The following is a 21358-nucleotide window of genomic DNA, read 5'->3' on the forward strand; positions in this document are numbered from 1 at the left end:
TTCCTTGGGTCACCACTAGATGTCCTCCTTCCTCACGGTGTCCATCACACTAGTGAACTACATTTCCCACGTTCCTTGTCTTCTCATTGCACTCGGCTGTTTCCTAATCACTGATCATTGCACTCAGCCATTTCCCCATTATCATTGTCATTTCCCTGTGTATATAACCCTGTCTGTTTTAGTATGTGTCACGGAGTCCTTGTTATATATCACACCACTTCTGAGTTCTGCTTTGTTGCCCGTTTTGTATTGTTTTATGTTTTTGGATTGCTTCTCTGGTTTTGACCCCTGCCTGGACTGTTTACGAGTACGGATAACCCAATAAATACTGCAAATGGATCTAACCCCTGCTTCCCGTGTGTGGTTCGTGACAGAAGGACTCCGTCACTAAAGGATCCAGCAGTATGGGTTCCCGTAGCCTTCCCCCCACCACGAAAAGGGAGAAGAGACAGCAGAAGCGAGGACCGTCATCTGGTGAGTCAGAGCCTCGAATGACGCTGTTTGATTGCTTCGCGCTGTGGGCTCGGAGGACTGAGGAGACCATGGCGGTCGCCTCCACTGAGCCCTTTTCCGTTGCCACCGCAGACGCCTGGTCAGCCAACACCTTTGCCCATGGAGGTTCATTTAAGGGAACCCGTCTGGCCAAGTTTTCTGGGACCCGTGGAGGCCGCAGGGAGGGAGGTACTAGAGGCGACTTCCAGCACCACTCTCCGCCTCAGCCTCTCCTCCACCCTGGGCTGGTGATGCTCGACCCAGAGCTCCCTTCTCCGTTGTTCCTTCCAAGCCCGGAGCCTATTCCACGCCATCATGGACGGAGGAGGAGGAGGAGACACAGCCCGTCTGCCCAGTCAGAGACTGTTCACGTCCCGTCTGCCCAGTCAGAGGCTGTTCCAGAGCCGGAGCCAGTGTCTGCTGTTCCAGAGCCGGAGCCAGTGTCTGCTGTTCCAGAGCCGGAGCCAGTGTCTGCTGTTCCAGAGCCGGAGCCAGTGTCTGCTGTTCCAGAGCCGGAGCCAGTGTCTGCTGTTCCAGAGCCGGAGCCAGTGTCTGCTGTTCCAGAGCCGGAGCCAGTGTCTGCTGTTCCAGAGCCGGAGCCAGTGTCTGCTGTTCCAGAGCCGGAGCCAGTGTCTGCTGTTCCAGAGCCGGAGCCAGTGTCTGCTGTTCCAGAGCCGGAGCCAGTGTCTGCTGTTCCAGAGCCGGAGCCAGTGTCTGCTGTTCCAGAGCCGGAGCCAGTGTCTGCTGTTTCAGAGCCGGAGCCAGTGTCTGCTGTTTCAGAGCCGGAGCCAGTGTCTGCTGTTTCAGAGCCGGAGCCAGTGTCTGCTGTTCCAGAGCCGGAGCCAGTGTCTGCTGTTCCAGAGCCGGAGCCAGTGTCTGCTGTTCCAGAGTCGGGTCTGGTGGTTCCGATTCCGGTGGTCCGGAGACGGAGAAGGAGAAGGACCTCTTCAACGGACTGTCCGGTGGTTCCTAACCCAGAGACCATCCCAGAGGTGACTGCCATCCCTGACGCGCCGGTTAGGCATGCTGCTCTGCCGGCCCCGCCCGAGCTGCTCGCCCTGCCGGCCCCGCCCGAGCTGCTCGCCCTGCCGGCCCCGCCCGAGCTGCTCGCCCTGCCGGCCCCGCCCGAGCTGCTCGCCCTGCCGGCCCCGCCCGAGCTGCTCGCCCTGCCGGCCCCGCCCGAGCTGCTCGCCCTGCCGGCCCCGCCCGAGCTGCTCGCCCTGCCGGCCCCGCCCGAGCTGCTCGCCCTGCCGGCCCCGCCCGAGCATCACGTCACGCCCGCCGAGCCTGAGATTCACGTCACGCCCGCCGAGCCTGTTCCTGAGCCGGTGCCCGTGTCTGTTGCAGTTCCTGAGCCGGTGGTGTCTGTCGCAGTTCCTGAGCCGGTGGTGTCTGTCGCAGTTCCTGAGCCGGTGGTGTCTGTCGCAGTTCCTGAGCCGGTGGTGTCTGTCGCAGTTCCTGAGCCGGTGGTGTCTGTCGCAGTTCCTGAGCCGGTGGTGTCTGTCGCAGTTCCTGAGCCGGTGGTGTCTGTCGCAGTTCCTGAGCCGGTGGTGTCTGTCGCAGTTCCTGAGCCGGTGGTGTCTGTCGCAGTTCCTGAGCCGGTGGTGTCTGTCGCAGTTCCTGAGCCGGTGGTGTCTGTCCCAGTTCCTGAGCCGGTGGTGTCTGTCGCTGTTCCTGAGCCGGTGGTGTCTGTGATTGTTCCTGAGCCGGTGGTGTCTGTGACTGTTCCTGAGCCGGTGGTGTCTGTTCCAGTTCCTGAGCCGGTGGTGTCTGTTCCAGTTCCTGAGCCGGTGGTGTCTGTTCCAGTTCCTGAGCCGGTGGTGTCTGTGACTGTTCCTGAGCCAGGGTCTGTCTCTGTTCCGCCTTGGTCTTCACCGCCATGGCAGCCCGAGTGGTCGGCTTCACCCTGGTCGTCTCCGCCATGGCCGCCCGAGTGGTCGTCTTCACCCTGGTCGTCTCCGCCGTGGCCACCCGAGGGGTCTTCACCCTGGTCGTCTCCGCCGTGGCCACCCGAGGGGTCGTCTCCGCCATGGCCGCCCGAGGGGTCGTCTCCGCCGTGGCCGCCCGAGGGGTCGTCTCCGCCATGGCCGCCCGAGGGGTCGTCTCCGCCGTGGCCGCCCGAGGGGTCTTCACCGCCGTGGCCGCCCGAGGGGTCGTCTCCGCCGTGGCCGCCCGAGGGGTCTTCACCGCCGTGGCCGCCCGAGGGGTCTTCACCGCCGTGGCCGCCCGAGGGGTCTTCACCGCCGTGGCCGCCCGAGGGGTCCTCTCCGTCCTGGCCGCCAGATGGACTGTCGTCTCCGCCCTGGCCGCCCGATGGACTGTCTGCTTCGCCACGGCCGCCGATTAAGTTGTCATCCCCTGTTCCTGTTCCCCTTCATGGTCCTGGCCCTCCATCCCTCCCCCTGATCCTCCACCATTCCACCTCCCGCCTGGACTTTTGTTTTGTTTGTTTTTTGTGGGTCTTGGAGCGTCTGGTAGCCGCTCCGTAGAGGGGGGGTTATGTCACAGTGTCTGGTTTATGTTCCTTGGGTCACCACTAGATGTCCTCCTTCCTCACGGTGTCCATCACACTAGTGAACTACATTTCCCACGATCCTTGTCTTCTCATTGCACTCGGCTGTTTCCTAATCACTGATCATTGCACTCAGCCATTTCCCCATTATCATTGTCATTTCCCTGTGTATATAACCCTGTCTGTTTTAGTATGTGTCACGGAGTCCTTGTTATATATCACACCACTTCTGAGTTCTGCTTTGTTGCCCGTTTTGTATTGTTTTATGTTTTTGGATTGCTTCTCTGGTTTTGACCCCTGCCTGGACTGTTTACGAGTACGGATAACCCAATAAATACTGCAAATGGATCTAACCCCTGCTTCCCGTGTGTGGTTCGTGACATTATCAAGGCACACAATCCAAGTTAGCCATTACACTTTTTCCAATGGTAGAGCCACAGACCCTCAGATCTCCCAATAAGATCATATCTGGTCTATTTAGGCATACTGGACACTTCCAGACAGGTGTGTTGAGGCAAGTTGGAGCTAAACTCTGCAGGACAGTAGCCCTCCAGGACTCGGGTTGGACACCCCTGGTTAACTAGATGATATCATTATTATTTTTTGTGTGACTGCTATGAGAAGATTTGTATCACTTTGCATTGGATTGTGGTTGTGGTTATGCGAAACCATGTAAATATTTATGGGATGATCAAATCATCTCCACATCCTCCACTGTCCTGGTGGCCACAAGTTGAGTGTCTGTTATGTAATTAATACTAAACAAAGGAAAACTATAACATGTTCCTCTCTTCAAATGATTGACTCTGCTTGGGAAATATACACTCTTAAAAAAGGTTTGAGAAGGTATGAATTACATGCATAATATGAATTAAAACCAAATAAATAATTTGTTTCCCTGATGGGAACCCCTAAACGGCCTGACAGAACCCTTAAAGGTTATTTATTTCTTCTAAGAGTGAATTAAAAAATAAATAAATTGATCAATAAATTGTAATACTGAATTCCACTACTGCTTCCACTAATTATTTAATTAGTGACTCTAAAATGAATCTCAAAACTTTATTCAAGTAAAAAAGGCCTAATTTGCATTTGTCCTTTTCTCCTAGTTACATATTTCAAACAGAAAATGTAATTCCTCTCCACTTTCTCTCCGCTGTGGAATCTTAGGTTCACAGCCAGATGCCGAAGTGCAAGATGCTTTGTTTCCATTATGTCTGTTCACATATATCTGTTATATGTTGTGTTAAATACTCTGCATAGTTGTCCAGGTCATCTTGGACAAGTGCCACTGCAGTTCTGTGCTGTAGCCACTGCAAGATGTCCCATATTTCCCGCCTTGGAGGACTTGATATTAAATTCTGTTTAGTTATAGATGTCCGTGACATAGTCTTTTTTTCTTCTTGTAGAAATTTGTGAGTTGTCTTGCATTTCTGTTATTTTAACACAGGCCACCCTTTCAACCACAAACAAAACTGGCTTCTTAAAAACCATTTACTGAATTCAACCCTCCCTGAATAGCATCCAAGCTTTAAGAACTTTCTTTGTTTCAACACAAACTGATTATGAGGTGCTTGTGATATTGGGCTATATAAGTTTCGTTTTCTGCTAGCCTTGCAGTTGACTTTCTGTTTTGGAAAGTTAGCCAATGTTTCATCAGCTGATCAACAGTGGCACCTATTGGCCAGACTGTACACCTATACCTTCATTTTCAGTCGTATCAAGTCCCAGACTAAAATGCAATTTTGAGCTGTTTTAATTGAAAGCAAATTGCACTTACATATCTTAAAAGTGCCATTGTTCTGTCTCGAGATGCACACCAATAATGTTTTTTTTTTATTGAGGCATGTTTACAAAAGCTTCCTAAATGCCCTAATTGAACTAAGGCTTAATCTTGGCTTAATCTAAGCCCTGTCTATGAAAAAGTGCAACATTGTGAAAAAAGTGTTCAACAATTTAGCCTGCAAAACAGAACCAGCAATGTAGGCACCAAAACAAAAGACTTTTTGTTGACTTCACGAAGGCAACTCACAGCACACGACACTGATATCTCACAACTGCAGCAGTCAGCAACCTGACAACCTCACACATTTCTGATGACCTCAACAACAAATTAATATAATTACACTGTTTACAATGCATGGGGAAAAGTGACATCAACACTACCATTACCAAACATTTAGAGAGGTGTCATGACAAAAAAATATTTTTATGAGTAGCTACATACCAACTTTCTATTTTTGTAACTAATAATAAAAATAAGACAGCCTATTTTAATACAAAAATATATTATATTTTCTAATATCTAGTTTATTATTTCAGTATCTGTTTCACCAATTTTGACTTATTAATAAACAGATAAACAAACTAAGCAAACAACAATTATTCTAGTATGAACTAGCAAACAAATCATTTTTTTAGCTATGATATCTTTCCGAGTGTGAGAATGTAGAGGGCGCTGTTTGTCGTGTTGTCCCTCAATCATTATCATCGCTGATCTATGAGTCGAGTGGGTGTCAACTAACTCGATACAGTCAACGCCGACAAAATACCGAAACTTAGCAGTGACCGATTCACACACAACAAATCAGCGTGACATGGAGCCTACAAATTTACAGGTAAATATATCCATTCAGAAATCCTTAATAAATGTGATGGCAATGTGAATTCACCAAGTGTTATGGTTTGTAATGTTTAAATGCCGTAATATTTTTCTTCGTAAAAGTATAGAAACCACTTTCACATTCACCACTCTCGCAAACATGTTCATTGTTTATGAATAAAGTTGAAGTTGGAGTGATTTAAGTTATCTTTGAGTACGCAGTTCATCGTAATGACTGTGGTTATGTTTCAAAACCTAGTGAGCTGCCTGCTTAGACAGCAAGTAGTGGTTTCGATAGCTCAGGATGCCTTCAAATGCTGGCAGAGGCATGCAGGCAGCTTTCTAGTTTTTGAGCCGCGACCATACTAACACCGGATATTATTGACATATCGTGGATATTATCAGTTCAGGAACAAATTTTCCGTTGAAGTGTGACGATTATCTGAAAAGCATATTCAAGACGTCACTCATATCCCGAAATGAAACATTTATGAAGAGCAAGTAGTTGCCATATTCACTGGTGAATTTAACGTCGCATTTTCTTGTGGTTCATTATTTTGATCTAATAAATCACTACACAGGCAGATTTATTAATAGTCATATAATATGATAGTCAAGATAATGTTGTCAAAAGCAACATTATATGTCACTAGACATTGTCTTGGTACATTTGAGATGTTTAAAATAAATAATAATCTGAATCTCTATAAGAATCATGATAATCTGAAATCATTATTCAATTATGTGCCTTATCAGATTCATTACAATTTTAATATCTATTAAAGTTAAGTGTCACTGATACATTTGTACTTCTAGTCATGAATCACTTTATATTATTGATTGACTCAACACAACCATGCTAACAGTTACATCATTGTTATATAGCATTATTTATTCATATTTAAATAATAAGCTACATGCTGAGTAGTGATGCTTTATTTATGTACACACTATAAAATCTCTGCATAGTGTCTTAAGATGTACATATCTCACTCACCTTGTGATTATGTGTCTCAACAATGTCTTAAATGTATAAAAGTCAGGTGTTGACTATAATGAGTAAATGTAAGCGAATTACACATGCTTCATTTCACAGAAAGCTATTGCTGTAGCCAACAAAGCTTCACAGGAGGACCAGGATGGAAATTATGAGGAGGCTGTTAAATCTTATCAACATGCAGTGAAATATTTTCTGCATGTAGTAAAACGTGAGTGCATAATATAGCTATACAATTTACAATTGTGTCTTGTCATTTTCTTACAAATTGAACCCTTTGTTTTCCACTCATTCAGGTGAACCACAGGGTAAGGAGGGGAATCAGAAGATCAGAGATAAGTGTAAGCAGTATCTCGACAGAGCAGAAGAGCTCCAAGTCTATATCGAAAACAAAGAGGTTACTATCAAATTATCACAGTCTCTTTGTGTATTTATGAATATGTCCAAGCAGTCCCACTTTTATTTTGTGTGACAACTTAGAAATTCGTAAAGATCATGCTGGACGACATGACCATTTAGAAAGGTGTGCTGTTTCCTTGTTATGTACTTCAGCAGTTTAATAACAAATACTGGACACTAACACATCTTTGGTCATAGTAAAAAACATTTTGACCAACAATTTAAACCACTTCGAGAACACTAACATTGAAGCGCGGTGGCAGCATCATTCTGTATCATGGACTGAAAAACATGCAGTGGGAAAATGAAGCTAAGTAAATAAAATGCTGAAGGGAAAACTATATGTGGTCTGCAAAACCACTGGACACACTAAAGTAGTTTAAAATCAAATGGAACATTATAGCCGTGGCCTGAAGGTAGTGCCAAGAGCTCCAACACATTACGCTGTGCTCACATACGGGTGGTGTGAGTTTGAATCCAACTAGCAACATTTATTTTTCTCATTTCCTGTCATTTACTGTCCCTGGAACCCAAAATGTAGTGGGATTAGGGATCACTGTATATTATATGTATTATATATATCTTTTTTTAAATATTTGAAGTTGACTTTGCTGTGATGGGGTTGTGAACTGCTTTGACCTTTCTTCAGTCTCTAATCTCTTGTTGTTTTACTGACAGCAGGAGAGGTGTCTCACCATATTCTCGGTGAACTGAAATGGTCTGCAAATTAAAATTATGTGATTTTTTTTGTGATGTTTGTATGTCAGAAAGATAAACCGCAGAGGACTCCGGACTTAGACCTGGGGGTCTCCGGTAGTAATCAGCAGGTAGGAGTCTTACTTTGTATCCTGACTGTGGTCTGTTGCTCAGTCTTGGATTCAGTTGCAGAGAGGTGCTTCTGCCTAAAATGTTATAATATATACATTCCTTGACCAGGTATGCCACGGCATCCTTTGGTTTTGCTTGTAAGTAGCCTATATTTTGGGGCCTTAATGCATTATGCTTCAAGTCTCTTATTTCGGCCGAACACACAGATAATGTGGAATGCTCGTAAATAAAGAAATAAATATATGCTTATTGCAGTCAGAAGGTGTAGTTATGGCAGATGAGCTGTTAGAGCTGATGACGACATGCTAATCAGCAAAACCTTGACCTCTTGATCTAAAGGTCTGGTCATTTAATTTAATGTCTAATTTTGAAAATGTAGCGTCTGGAAGGCAAGTGAGGTGGTTGTTCCGCCATTAGACAGTTACGCGTTACATGCTTTTTCACCGGGGGGTATTGTTGTTTTACTTTATTTTCAGGGTTCAGCTTCTTTTTTTAGGTCTGGTTCTTTTGCAAATGAAAAGTTTACTCTTTGCTGTCCTAATTACTTAGATGTCACTAGATCTGATAGCAGTATCATAGATCAGGGGCCTGGAGAGGCCAATGTGTGAGTATTGGCCCCTGAGTGAGTATTGGAGTATTTGGTGGCTAAAGGTACAGTAACATTAGCAACATTTTGTGTGAAAATTCGCTACGCTTTCAATTGGTATGAAGCACAGCTTACACAGAAGTGACTTTCAAACCGAGCGGCTTTCTGTGGGTCCACATGACCAACAAAATCTGTGCGGGTAAATCTTCCACTCTCACAATCTAAATAGCAAATTGCATTGATTCCTATTTAAAAGACTGGATTTTGCAACGCTCAATGTGACAGCACCTTAATTCATATGAATACGTACAATCTCAATTGTGTATTTTCGCAGGATCTGCTTACGCCCCACTGATGGTCAGATTTAGAGGTGGACCATCATGCTTATTTTTCTTTCTCGTGAGACTCTGTGTTAGACACAACAACAATGCTTCAACTATCAAGAGCGATGAAGCTGAACTGTTCATAAAAACCTTAATGGACCGTTCTCTAAATTTGCTGATATTTTATATTTCTCAGCTACCAATATTACCTCACTACAGTTATTTTAAAGTGAAAATTAAATGTAGTTTACATCCGATTGCACTGGCATTTTTAGGGGACCGAATGAAAATTTAGAAGGCTTGGTGATGTCAAGTTTTGGAGATAAGCATTTGTTTTCTTTTCAATCTTGTGCATTGATGAATCATGTGCAATAAGTCTAGGAACTAAGAAATTGTATATTAAGAAAATATAAAGGGTCTACTTTGATTTTATGTTTATTATAAAGGTAGTGGACCACTTACACGTTAATACTTTCATCATTTTGAATATATCCATTGTCTGTTTGGTTATACACTACATTCTATTTGTTGTTTGTTCCATAACTTTGTTTTTTTTCATTTACTGTGGTGCTTTTTTGATATATGTCACAACATGATTCTAAAAGAAACTAGCGTAAGATATTTATATTATTACTAGCCGGTCATATTGCAATATAATACCTGACAATGTGTAAGCAGTGTTATGGCTCATGATTGTAGGTAACCTTTCAGTTTGACAATAGCAACACTTGTTTATAGCTCAGTTATCTTGCTGATGACTTCAGTCTTTTGGTAGCTACAGTATATCACTATAGTAACACACTGGTAACACGCTTTCTGTGTAGCTGTGAATGTGCAGATTTCTAGTATTAATACGGAAGCCAATATAATAATAGTGATGAGTGGGCTGGGAAATATAGTTTACATTGACCACTATAAGGGGTAAGTTGTCACATGGCAACTGGTCATTAACTCATTAGTCTGTTAAAGGCTAGAGATCAAATGTGTCCAATCAGTTGAGGGAAAAAATGCCTGAGGCATAATTCATTAAAATGAATGAAATTTAATGCAAAAAATAAAACAAATTATTATTTTGTTGGCAAACATTCAATTATTAAATTGGATTAAAAAATATTACAAATAACATCTTCTGTCCTGATGTTGGAAAATCTGACATAATAAATTAGTCAGTGTGGTTTTATTATGTTTACTGTTATTTACCCAATAGATAATAGAAAAATGTTGTTAAAAATATGAAGAATATCAAGTGCTTGAAACCAGCACCAACACAAAAACCATTAAAGAAAACAACATTTGGATCTTCAGACTATAAACCTTATAGTTGCTCAGATGGCCTATAGATGATAGATTCCCAGCTAGTCTCATTCTCCCCAATGAATTGTTTTCAAGTAACTAATCATTGTAACATTGTTAATTAAATAGTTTACAATCAAATGGTTAAAAATATGATATACTTCCGGTCAGGCAATTACACTTTCTTATGTTTGGTGGCATCAGCTTGAGAGAATCCTTTTGTTTTTAACCACAATAATCGGTAATATGACGACAACAACTTCTATTACGTAAGAAGAATTACTCCTTTATTTTTTGTTCCAGAAAGAAACCAGAGGAGTTTTTTCAGGGCGCGCCAAAGAGGCTTGTCTTACACGTATGACGCATGACATTTTTGGAACACGTGAGCGAGGAGGCGGAAGTGACATTCGACATTTTAATGCGGAAGTTGTTTTTTTCCTCTGTTATTCAACGATCTCTAAACTAAACACTAAAAAAATCATAAATCTACAATCGTCGTTGTTTGTTTGTTAAACCGTGTTTGTGACAGGTAATAGAACTCTGTCTTTATATTTCCGAAACACGTCGTACGTTCTCGATTTTTTCAGCCCCTATGGCTGCCAACAACAACTTACAGGTAAGTTAGCAAACAAATTAGCTCATACTTTTCCAACTGACAGCAAGAATGTTAACTTACGGGTTTAATTAAGATAAATACTAAGTTTTGACCAATTTGTAAATTCATACATTTTGAATGCAATGATTTTGTAGTAAACATGGATAAATTATCGCTTATCTCTTACTAGCACCCATCATGTTTTCTTTAACTTGTTAAATGTATATACTAACAAACCCATTATGGTAGTAATCAGGCTTTATTGATTGTACGTGAGATTATAAATGGCATTTTGAACGTTAATAAGTCAGGTTAAGATCAGATGAGCTAACGATACGGTTGGGTTTGACCATTGTCTAGTGTGAAGTTGAGATCTAAATTTAGTTTTGTGTTTATGAATACGCCTATTAATTTTAGGCTCATTGTGGTGAACTCCTAAGCCACATCCATCATTTTCTTTGGTTTGAGAGTGAGGGTTTGCTGAAGTGTCTAACTTATTTGCTTTCATATAACCATGATTGAAATCCTCCATACAGTCAATGTTAAGACAATAAAACTGCATTAATTAATTAACAGCCACATTGAATTTTTTTCTCAAACCCATTCTGAAACAATGCTATGATATTTACCACACAGAAAGCTATAGATCTGGCCAGTAAGGCATCTCAGGAGGATAAGGCCGAAAACTATGAAGAGGCCCTGCGTTTATATCAGCATGCTGTTCAATATTTCCTACATGTTGTCAAATGTAAGTATGCAGCAGAAATTTGTTTATATCATCCAGCAAGAAGAATGATTTTAGCTAAGGAAAAACTACTATTCCTGTCATATTATTTGTTTTTATCCACACTGTAATGGTTTGATTGTTGCGTTATAGTTACATATTCTAATTTATCAGTATGTTAAGCAGAATACATCACAACAGGGATAGCTTTCTATCTTTAACTCTTCTTATTTTTTGTATATTTTTTTTACAAAGATGAAGCACAGGGTGATAAGGCCAAACAAAGTATCCGGGCCAAATGTGCCGAATATTTAGACCGGGCTGAAAAGCTGAAAGAGTACTTGAAGAAGAAAGAGAAAGCCCCTGCAAAACCAGTCAAGGAGTCCCAGTCCAGTGACAAAGGGTAAGTGTGACTGAATATATACAACAACATATATGCATACATTCGAAATCTGTGCTTGATTTCTGTGAATCGGCTAAATATCAAAATGACAAAATGTGTTTCTGAGCACAATAACATTACAAACAATACATAACATTACAATAGCAAAAAGCATCCAATCTGGCTCTGATAGACTCCAATTGTAAAGGGCTTCCTTAAGGCTGACTAATCGATTGTCCATTCAGATAACCCATATTTATTTAAAATAGTAGTTTTGCATATCCCTAACTGCTAGTGTGTGTCAATGTCAACATGTCAATACAAAGGTATGTTAGCTAAGTGAGACTGTTTTGTTGCACATTTTCTAACTTAAAAATTTGTAATATATTTTTTATTTTGTAATACATCATTTCACATTGAATCTCCAAATTAATGTAGAAACAACATAAAGAGGGTATATATATAAAATATTTTATTCTGTTTTTAAAATATTTATTAGGGCTGTCAAAATGAATGCGTTAACGCATGCGTTTATTTTTTTTTCAGTTTAACGTGTTAATATATTACACGGAATTAACGCAGCATCCATTTCCCCCCGTCATCCTTTAGCTAGTGTTACATTATATTTTTACACTCTTATTCGTGCAAATGCTTTTAAACCGTTCAAGCACGACAAGACTCAAAAGGAACGCAGTGCGGTACTGGCTCGAATCTCCTGTCTGTGTGACACACAACTCACGCACACAGGAAGCCGCTTGAGACAGCGTGCTGGTTCTCTTTCACGCTTGAACGGATAAAAAGACACAAGCTTATGCCCGTTTTGTCAAGTATCCTTGTATGCGCAGTCTTAAATGAACATAGAGTTGTGAGAAAATGGATGTCAAATTCGCGTCGTGCGGCAGGTCTTAAAGCGACAGCAGTCTAATAAAACTGCTGCTGTCCAACATGTTGATCAAAGAACAAAAGATACATAGAAAATCCCTCACTGCTTTCAACTGAATAACTTTTGTAGCTTTCATAAAAATTAAATTATCTATATTTTATGCAGTGAAGACTGTGAATTGTTAGAGCTTTATTTAATTTATATATATTTCTTACCCTTTAGATCAAATATTTAAAATATACTGTCTTTGTTGTTTCTACATTCATTTGGAGATTAAATGTGAAATTGTCAATATAAAAATATATTAAAAACTTTAAATGTCGGTTGCGATTAATCACGATTTTTTTTTTTTTTTTGTCGATTGTCAGCACTAATATTTATATATAAATATTATATTTCTTTGTTTAATGCCATCTTTTTACTAAGTTCTATGAATGAAGGCTAATATAACAGACGGCAATACCGCTATTGATGTCTCTATTAAATGGAAGATGTCTTGTATTTTAATAAATACGTTTGTAGTGACACCATTCTCGATTCCAATTTCATACAACATAAAATATTTGCCTTACTGATATAAAGTTCAAACATTTTAAATGACAAGTAAACAGTCAGTAATACAATAAGAATTAATAAACAAACTACCAGCAATAACACAAATAAATACAATAGAACACAGATAATGAACAGTAATGAAATGTACATATTTTTTTAAAAGATTTTTTAGGTAGGTTCAGGTAAGAAATGCAGAACTACAAAAATTTACAAAAAGTAATGAAATGTTAAATAGCATTGCAGAGTCTTCACTGTATGAATTAAATATTGAATATTGATAAGAAAAGAGAGATCTCATACCCATACCGTCGCGCATTTCACATTGTGTTTTTAACCCTAGGAATGAGAGCGATGGAGAAGGAGATGACCCAGAGAAAAAGAAATTTCAGAATCAACTCTCAGGTTAGTTATTCCCCATTCAGACACTTTCTTCTAAATACCACAAAATACTACCAACTTATGTGTTTTTCACTTTTTAGTACTTTTATTCTTAAGTAAAAACTAAGCAAACACAGTAAATTTTTGTTCACACATTTGATGTTTCTTCGTTTTAAACCAAAAAATCTCTGTTAAATCTTATTGACTGATTCAAAGACCGGTTCTTCTGTCACAGGAGCCATTGTCATGGAGAAGCCGAACATTAAATGGAATGATGTCGCCGGGTTGGAGGGCGCCAAAGAGGCTTTGAAAGAAGCCGTCATTCTGCCAATCAAATTCCCACATCTCTTCACAGGTCAGGACCATTATTTAATGGTCATCAATGCCAATATGGTCCTGTTAACACCTAGTGTTAAGATCTGTTTTGGTTGATTGGATCACAAGTATACGAGGGAGACACATTCCTGTTTACACCTGGTGTTTTAATCCGGGGTTTTTTTTGGGTCTACTTTTAACCACTTCTGTCCTGATTTCTTCGAGGGGAGGGTCTATGGGTTGGTTAATGTATGAGTTTTTTCAGATCTTTCGATCTAATGGATGAAATAACAGGGTGTCCGCGGAGTCATAAAAAGTCATAAAATGTCTTAAATTTAATAATAAGAATTTTAGGGCATAAAAAGTCATAAAAACGTCCGGATTTTCCGTACAAGGTCATAAATTACATTTAGCCACGTCTTAAATTGATATGCTCGTTCATTCATTGGTTCTAGCAATGCCTTTTCCCCCCGAAAATGCGCTGGCGGCATAATGTTAAATGCGGCAAAAGCGAAACGAAAAAACTAATTTTAACCGCGCGCCACACAGACCATATATCCGCTCGGCTCAAAGTCCAAACAGCAGCGCAGCGCGAACTCACTAGAGCTGATGCGTTTACTCTGATCAGTCTCAGTCACGAGATCCAGTGAGAAGCGCTTGAATTCAGTGAAGAACACACACGTCTCAGTGATTTAAACCGGTTTAAAGGCAGATGAAGCGGCGCTGACGAACAGGAGAAACACTGAGCGCAGCGATAGTCTGAAGGCTTTTCCGTCGACTCTTTCCCATAATTTACCATGGATTTACTATAACGTTAGCCTATTAATATTAACTGCACCATGTGGGATATACATATTGAATTGTATTATATTAATTGTATTATATGTATTAAAGGACTAATGGAATATAATTACAGTATTTAATAATGTATTTAGGCTACTGTTTTTCATACATTTCATGAAGATATCAAAGTCAACACAAACCTGTTTCAAGACTTGACCCCCATTAGCACATGCAGAAACTAAGAAATTAAGAAATTAATTATTTAAATAAAATAAAGATATTTATTTTTTTAAGGACCTAATGTCAAATGTTTGTATGTTCTACCTTAGATTTGTGAAATGTTCACCTGTTTGGCAAGTGTTTGTCATATGTTCTGACAATAAAGAGTAGTGTAAAACCACAATTAACGCTCTACAACTTTCACTTAGGAGCAAAAATATGCCTTTAAACTTGAAAGAAATAAAGATTTGACATTTATCGTGATAATTATCTATATCGACTAATATAAGTTATTTTTCGTAATTCGTGTAGGTCATAAATTTAAGTCATAATGGTCATAAAAAGGTCTTAAAAAGTCTTTAATTTGACTGACTAAACCCTGCAGAAACCCTGAAATAAGCTCACACAATTTACAGACAATGTAAAAACATACAGAGAGCAGCAGCTCTAGTTTCTGCTCTGACAGCCGCAAGACCAAACGCTGTGAGTGTTAGAAATCAGGAATGGTGAGAGAACATTGTGCTTGGTACATTTTTCCAATCATCAAACCAAACTTTGGCAAAGTTTAAATCCCATCTGGCTATCACACTTCCCATAATGTTTACGCGTTAGGTCAGTAGGTGGAGTGTAGATGGTCTTTTGTGGCTTTTTGAACGCATTCGATCACATGAGCGTTTACACTTTGAATGCAATCCTGTCAAATGTGTTTTCGACTACCTCTGGAAGTGGTCTGAAAGTGGACAAGCTCAAAACATTTTAGACCACGTTTACACCTGTATTTCGCGTTGTCCACTTGTGATCAGATCGACCAAAATTCATCTTAATACCAGGTGTAAACAGTCTTGTGCTTTGCTCAGTAGTTTGAACCTTGTGTAAAGGGATAATTGATGGCTGTGGGCGTATTCAATATTTAATGAGTGACGTTGATAGATAATGATACAAATTGTTTGTGTCTCAGGCAAAAGAACTCCATGGAGGGGCATCCTTCTGTTCGGGCCTCCAGGAACAGGCAAATCTTACCTGGCCAAAGCCGTAGCGACCGAAGCCAACAATTCCACCTTCTTCTCCATTTCCTCCTCAGACCTGGTGTCCAAATGGCTGGGAGAGAGTGAAAAGTGAGTCTTGTGAGGAATGGTGATGGTTACCTTTACCTAAGAGGCGTTTGCTAGAAAGTGAACATCTGAAATATGTTTCATATATTTTTTGTAATAATCAGCTGTTTATAAAGTGATGGGCCATAATTGGTAAAAAAAGAATTAGTCAAATTCATTATCATCGTTTTAAAGTAGCTGTTCATTTTTGTTGTCGACATATGCCATACAAAATAATGGATAGAAAATGAAGTGCCATGTGATGTGCAACACTGTATGGAAGGTGCATCTGCATCTGTGGGGTTGGTTTGGACATGTTTTGTACAGCTTTTTTGAGGATCTTTAAACAGAATTTGGTATCGAGCTACCTTGACTCATCAACTGACCTGCAAATGAAAGCCAAAATGCTTAAAACATTTAATTATTTATGGCTTTATAATTAGTTCTCATGGCTGTACATTCTGTATCATTTTAGGAAATGATACAGAACACTGGAAATCTCGACATTTCTGATCGTTGAAGTTGTTTGTCACCTGATTAAATGGTTAAAAAGATGTCACGTGTTGTCTAAACGTGTCCTTTTACCCCCCGCAGGCTGGTGAAGAACTTGTTCACGTTGGCCCGAGAGCACAAGCCCTCTATTATCTTCATAGATGAGATCGATTCGCTCTGCGGCTCCAGGAGCGAGAACGAAAGCGAAGCAGCTCGCAGAATCAAAACAGAGTTTCTGGTTCAGATGCAAGGTAAGAATATGTTATGACCGTCTGTTTGTCAAATCCGGCTTCTGAAGAGTTTACCTCCAATCCTAATAAAACACACCACAAAGAAACGAAATGAATTAGTAGATGGCTTGTTTTTCTGAAACATCTGGATCAGCAGTGATGTAAAATCATGTTATCAAAATCACTTTCATTTTTGTCTCTAGGATGTGTGTTTTTCAGATAGAATTGTATTTGAATGTATTAATAAAACTGTATGTATTAAACATGTTATAGAAATGAATATACATTTTTATCATTTCATATAATTTTGCATGGTGAGATTATGTTCTTGATTTTTATTTTATTTTTTTGTCCTATTTAAGATAAAAGTAATACATTTTTAAATAAGTGATTAAAGAAGGTTTAAGACTTCTAATGGAAATGCATGTCTTTATAGGTGTTGGTACTGACAATGAAGGGATCCTGGTACTGGGAGCCACAAATATCCCATGGACGTTGGATTCTGCCATCAGAAGACGGTAATGATTTGTTAACATGAGTGACTGAATTACCATGATGAAAACTGAAAGAGATCAGTCAGAGAGGAGTGATTGAGTCTATCAGTTAAATATTATCTCATTAAACTCTGTGCCAGTGTGACGCATCATGTTTTGATGACATCACCAAGGAACAGGTTTCTCCAACTCTTGTAGCTCATATTTGAGCCAGAAACCATGAATCAGTATGAATCATGTGGAATGTTATTATGAAAGATGTACAGGTCTCAGTATTTTATTTATGTGGAACATTTTTAAATCCTTTTGAAATTCTGGACGTTTGAAATTATGTATGGGTTGGGGTCAGTAAGATTTAGTTTTTTTTTTTAAGCATTATTATTACTTTTTTACTTAATTAAATTAATATTCAGCAAGGATGCATTAAATTGATAAAGTGACAATAAAGAAATGTTTCTAAATAATTCTATTTCAAATGAATCAAAGAAAAAGGTTTCACGGTTTCCACAGAAATATTAAGCAGCACAACTGTTTTCAACATTGATAATAGTAAGAAATGTTTCTTAAGCACTAAATCATCATATTAGAATGATTTCTGAAGGATCATGTGACACTGAAGACTGGAGCAATGATGCTGAAAATTCAGCTTTACCATCACAGCAATAAATTACATTTTAAAATATAGTAAAATAGAACATTTTGGTTTATTTTAAATTGTAATAATATTTCACAATTGTCCGGTTCTTACTGTATTTTCGATCTAATAGATTCAGCCTTGATGAGCATAAGCGAGCTCTTTTAAAAAAATCTTGCCGACCTCAAACTTTTGAACTGTAGTGTATGTATAAAAAACCTAGACGTAGGTGGTGACGTATAAGCTATGATTTCCTAAACCTCCATTTGTGCTATTTCATATATTTGATTTGTTGGTAACACTTTATTTCACAGTGCCCTTGTTACCTATTGTAACGAGGTTAGATGTTGTAGGAAGGAGGCGGCGGGAACCGGCGAACATTCAAAGACTTTAATAATAAAATAAACAAATACAAAATGAAAGTGAAGACAGCAACACCTCACGGACGACTGCTGTCACATAACACAAAACATCAAATAAAATCCAGGCCTGGCCTCTCTCGTCCTTCACCGTCGTCGCTCGTCCTTTTATGCTTCCGCTCCTCCGTGAGAGATACGAGACCGGTGCAAAATAAAGTGTAACTGATTTTTTTGACGATTGTTTTAATATGTGAAAAATAGTAACGGCAATGAATGAGTGTACATGTCCATCTTTAACTGCAAGTGTTTGTTCATTGTTCATCTTCTGTGCTGTGTTTAGATTTGAGAAACGTATCTACATCCCTCTGCCTGAAGAGCACGCTCGCGGGTTCATGTTCAAGCTCAATCTGGGCAGCACACCTAACGCTCTCACCGAATCCGACTTCATGACTCTGGGCAAGAAGACGGATCGTTACTCTGGCGCTGACATCAGCGTCATCGTCAGAGATGCTCTCATGCAGCCCGTCAGGAAGGTTCAGTCTGCCACTCACTTTAAACGGGTGAGTCCTGCCAGACACCGTTACGTTAACGCTTTAAGAAACGGAGTAAATGTAAACTTGTGAAATATGTGTCATATTAATTCATTGACAATGAATTACCCTCCCTTTCTAACTGAAACCATTTTTTTCTTTCATTAGGCACGAGGACCATCAAGAGATGATCCAAATGTCTTAGTAGATGACCTCCTGACCCCTTGCTCCCCAGGTGATCCACAGGCTATAGAAATGACTTGGATGGACGTTCCTGGAGAGAAACTTTTGGAGCCAATTGTTTCCATGGTGAGCATGTTTTTAATTCTCTTACACCATCAGTACACACACTAATTGTGATTATTGGTTATAAGAAAAAAGTTAAGCTGTGCTGCAAAGTTCCAGTGTCAAGCCATTTATTTTGCATACTGTACAAAAGAATGTTGATCAGTTGATCATCTTTAAAATGACAGTAACAACATTTTTGATGTTACAAAATATTTATATTTAAAATAAATTATATTCTTTGAACTTTATATTCATAAAATAATCCTGGAAAAATTTTTTATCACTGTTTCCACAAAAATATTAAGCAGAACAACTGTTTTCAACATTGAAATTAATAAATGTTTCTTCAGCAGCAAATCAGCAATATTAGTATGATTTCTGAAGGATCATGTGACACTGAAGACTGGAGTAATGATGCTGAAAATTCAGCTTTACCATCACAGAAAAAAACATGAAAATAGACGACAATTATTTTAAATATTTAATTTAATTAATAATAATAATATAATACGTAAGGGATAATGTACATCCAGTTTGGATGACTTGATTTACATTATCCCTTATGTATTATATTATTATTATTAAATATTACTGTTTTTACTGTATTTTTTATCAAATAAATGCAGACTTCATTCAAAAATATAAAAACAATTCTAACTGAGCCCAAACTTTACAAACAAAATATATAACAAATATACAGTATACACTATCAAACGGTAGTGTTTATATGTGTGTATATTGGCTATTTTGCAGCATCTTTTAATGTGAACCAAACAGAATATTAGTATTTATATAAAAAATATTAGTGTTTCAATAGAAATAGTAATAATATTAGTATTTATAAGTAAAAAATAAAAAAGAGAAGTTAATGAAACAATGAATGTTTTGTTTATTTTATTTAAAAACTAACTTGTCATGGTACTTTAATCAAATCATCGCTGTACTCTGCCCGTACCCACAGTCGGACATGCTGAGGTCCCTCACCAGCACAAAGCCCACAGTCAACGAGCAGGATCTGGAGAAGCTGACAAAGTTCACAGAGGACTTTGGACAGGAGGGCTGAACAGAGCCGGTCTCCCGAAACCAAAGCAAACGGATTGTGATTGTAACGTCTTCTCTCCTGACCTTCACACGCCCCTCTCTTCCTTTCGTACCCATGCTCTTCCTCTGACCGACGGCCCCCCCTCAGCTCAGGCTAAATGCTAGATGTAATTTGAAATGTGCATCTCTTCAAGCCCACCTCAGTTGTTTTTAATAGCTACTCTGCCTGCAAGGCTGCCATCAGTCCCTTGTGACCATCATTCATCTTTCATCATTAATCAGCGGTCTCGATCATAATAATCTGTGCTTACTGTCTGTCTATGATTAACAGTCAGAAGGGCCTACAACAGATGTCCTGTAAAAACAATTAGCAAATTGAATGAGTTGTTACTTTACGCAGTGACTAATCATTTGAAGAAATACTAATGTAACTCTTGTTTACAGTCACATAAGTCTGAATGGACAATAATTAAGCTCCATGACGCATGAAGACTTTTCAGCCCCATCTTAAAATGTTTTTGTTGGCTGTGCTTTGTAGAAGAGCCATTTAAAGTGGCTCTTGTTTGTTGCTGCAAAGACATATTTTATGGGTGTTGGTAATGAGAGTTGTCTTTTTTTTTTTTCTTGTTTGAGAAAGTCACACTTTAAATCTGCATTGGCATTTGATTTAACACTTTGAGATCCCCATATACCAATTCAGGCACTCTTTACATAATACTACATATGTTTTTGTCTCCATGTACAGCGTTACTTTCAGTATATTACTGTAAAACGTGATATTTCTTCACTGAGTTATGAGTTACATTATATGTTCAGGGGCCAGTGTTGGACGTTTGTAAATTCACTTGCTGAGGCTCAGCACACAATGTGCCTTTTTTGCATTTCCCTCATGTCTCTCTGTCCGTCTCTCTCAATCTACATATACAGATTCACACATACTGATGCTTATTGATGGATATATACCTGTTTTTATAGGCAGAGCATTTGGGAATGATTCGATGATATTTGCACATTTCATTTAAAACTTTACAACTATATATCAATCTGTATACATCTCCTATGCATTTATAGGGTGTTTGGTTTGCCATTTTAAAAAAAACCTATAAGACATTGTATTAGAATATCTAGTTTAGAAATGTTTGGTTTGTTTTAAGTATAAGGCCTGTTAGAGAGTTAAAATAAGTTTATCTTGTTCATTTTATTATTCACATGTAAATAAAGGTTGAAATGGAAGTAACTTGTCTCTTGTCGTTAAAATAACTCAATCATGATGTCAGTGTCTTTTGACAGCAGTTTGGCTGATATGTCTTTAGGGGCTTCTTTTAGGAGAGAT

At 39.4% G+C, this 21358-nt stretch overlaps 1 protein-coding gene across 3 annotated transcripts; it reads left to right on the forward strand.

The window, feature by feature from the left end:
* The first annotated feature begins 5446 nt into the window (after positions 1-5446).
* On the forward strand, positions 5447-21318 carry vps4b (vacuolar protein sorting 4 homolog B). 3 transcript variants are annotated; one of them, XM_079612685.1, is made up of 14 exons: positions 5447-5622; positions 6703-6814; positions 6900-7000; positions 7770-7829; positions 11264-11375; positions 11607-11754; positions 13512-13573; positions 13785-13904; positions 15825-15981; positions 16552-16700; positions 17116-17197; positions 18507-18726; positions 18865-19005; positions 19946-21260. In XM_079612685.1, exons 1-14 carry the CDS (start codon positions 5602-5604, stop codon positions 20045-20047), a joined length of 1587 nt encoding a protein of 528 aa, XP_079468811.1. In that variant the 5' UTR covers positions 5447-5601; the 3' UTR covers positions 20048-21260. The 3 variants fall into 3 exon arrangements, with proteins under 3 accessions (XP_079468811.1, XP_079468812.1, XP_079468813.1); XM_079612686.1 differs by lacking the exon at positions 7770-7829 and having other exon boundaries at positions 5453-5622; XM_079612687.1 differs by lacking the exons at positions 5447-5622; positions 6703-6814; positions 6900-7000; positions 7770-7829 and adding an exon at positions 10210-10648 and having other exon boundaries at positions 19946-21318.
* Positions 21319-21358: the final 40 nt, after the last annotated feature.

This window comes from Phoxinus phoxinus (assembly GCF_949152265.1).
Source record: "Phoxinus phoxinus genome assembly, chromosome: 5".
NCBI lineage: Eukaryota > Metazoa > Chordata > Actinopteri > Cypriniformes > Leuciscidae > Phoxinus > Phoxinus phoxinus.

Excerpts from the sequence above, each read along its gene's own strand:
- vps4b (XM_079612685.1), top strand. The coding sequence starts at position 5,602 with ATGGAGCCTACAAATTTACAG. Across the intron at positions 6,815-6,899 it reads TTTTCTGCATGTAGTAAAAC|GTGAACCACAGGGTAAGGAG; the intron begins GTGAGTGCATAA and ends CCACTCATTCAG. Across the intron at positions 13,905-15,824 it reads ATTCCCACATCTCTTCACAG|GCAAAAGAACTCCATGGAGG; the intron begins GTCAGGACCATT and ends TTTGTGTCTCAG.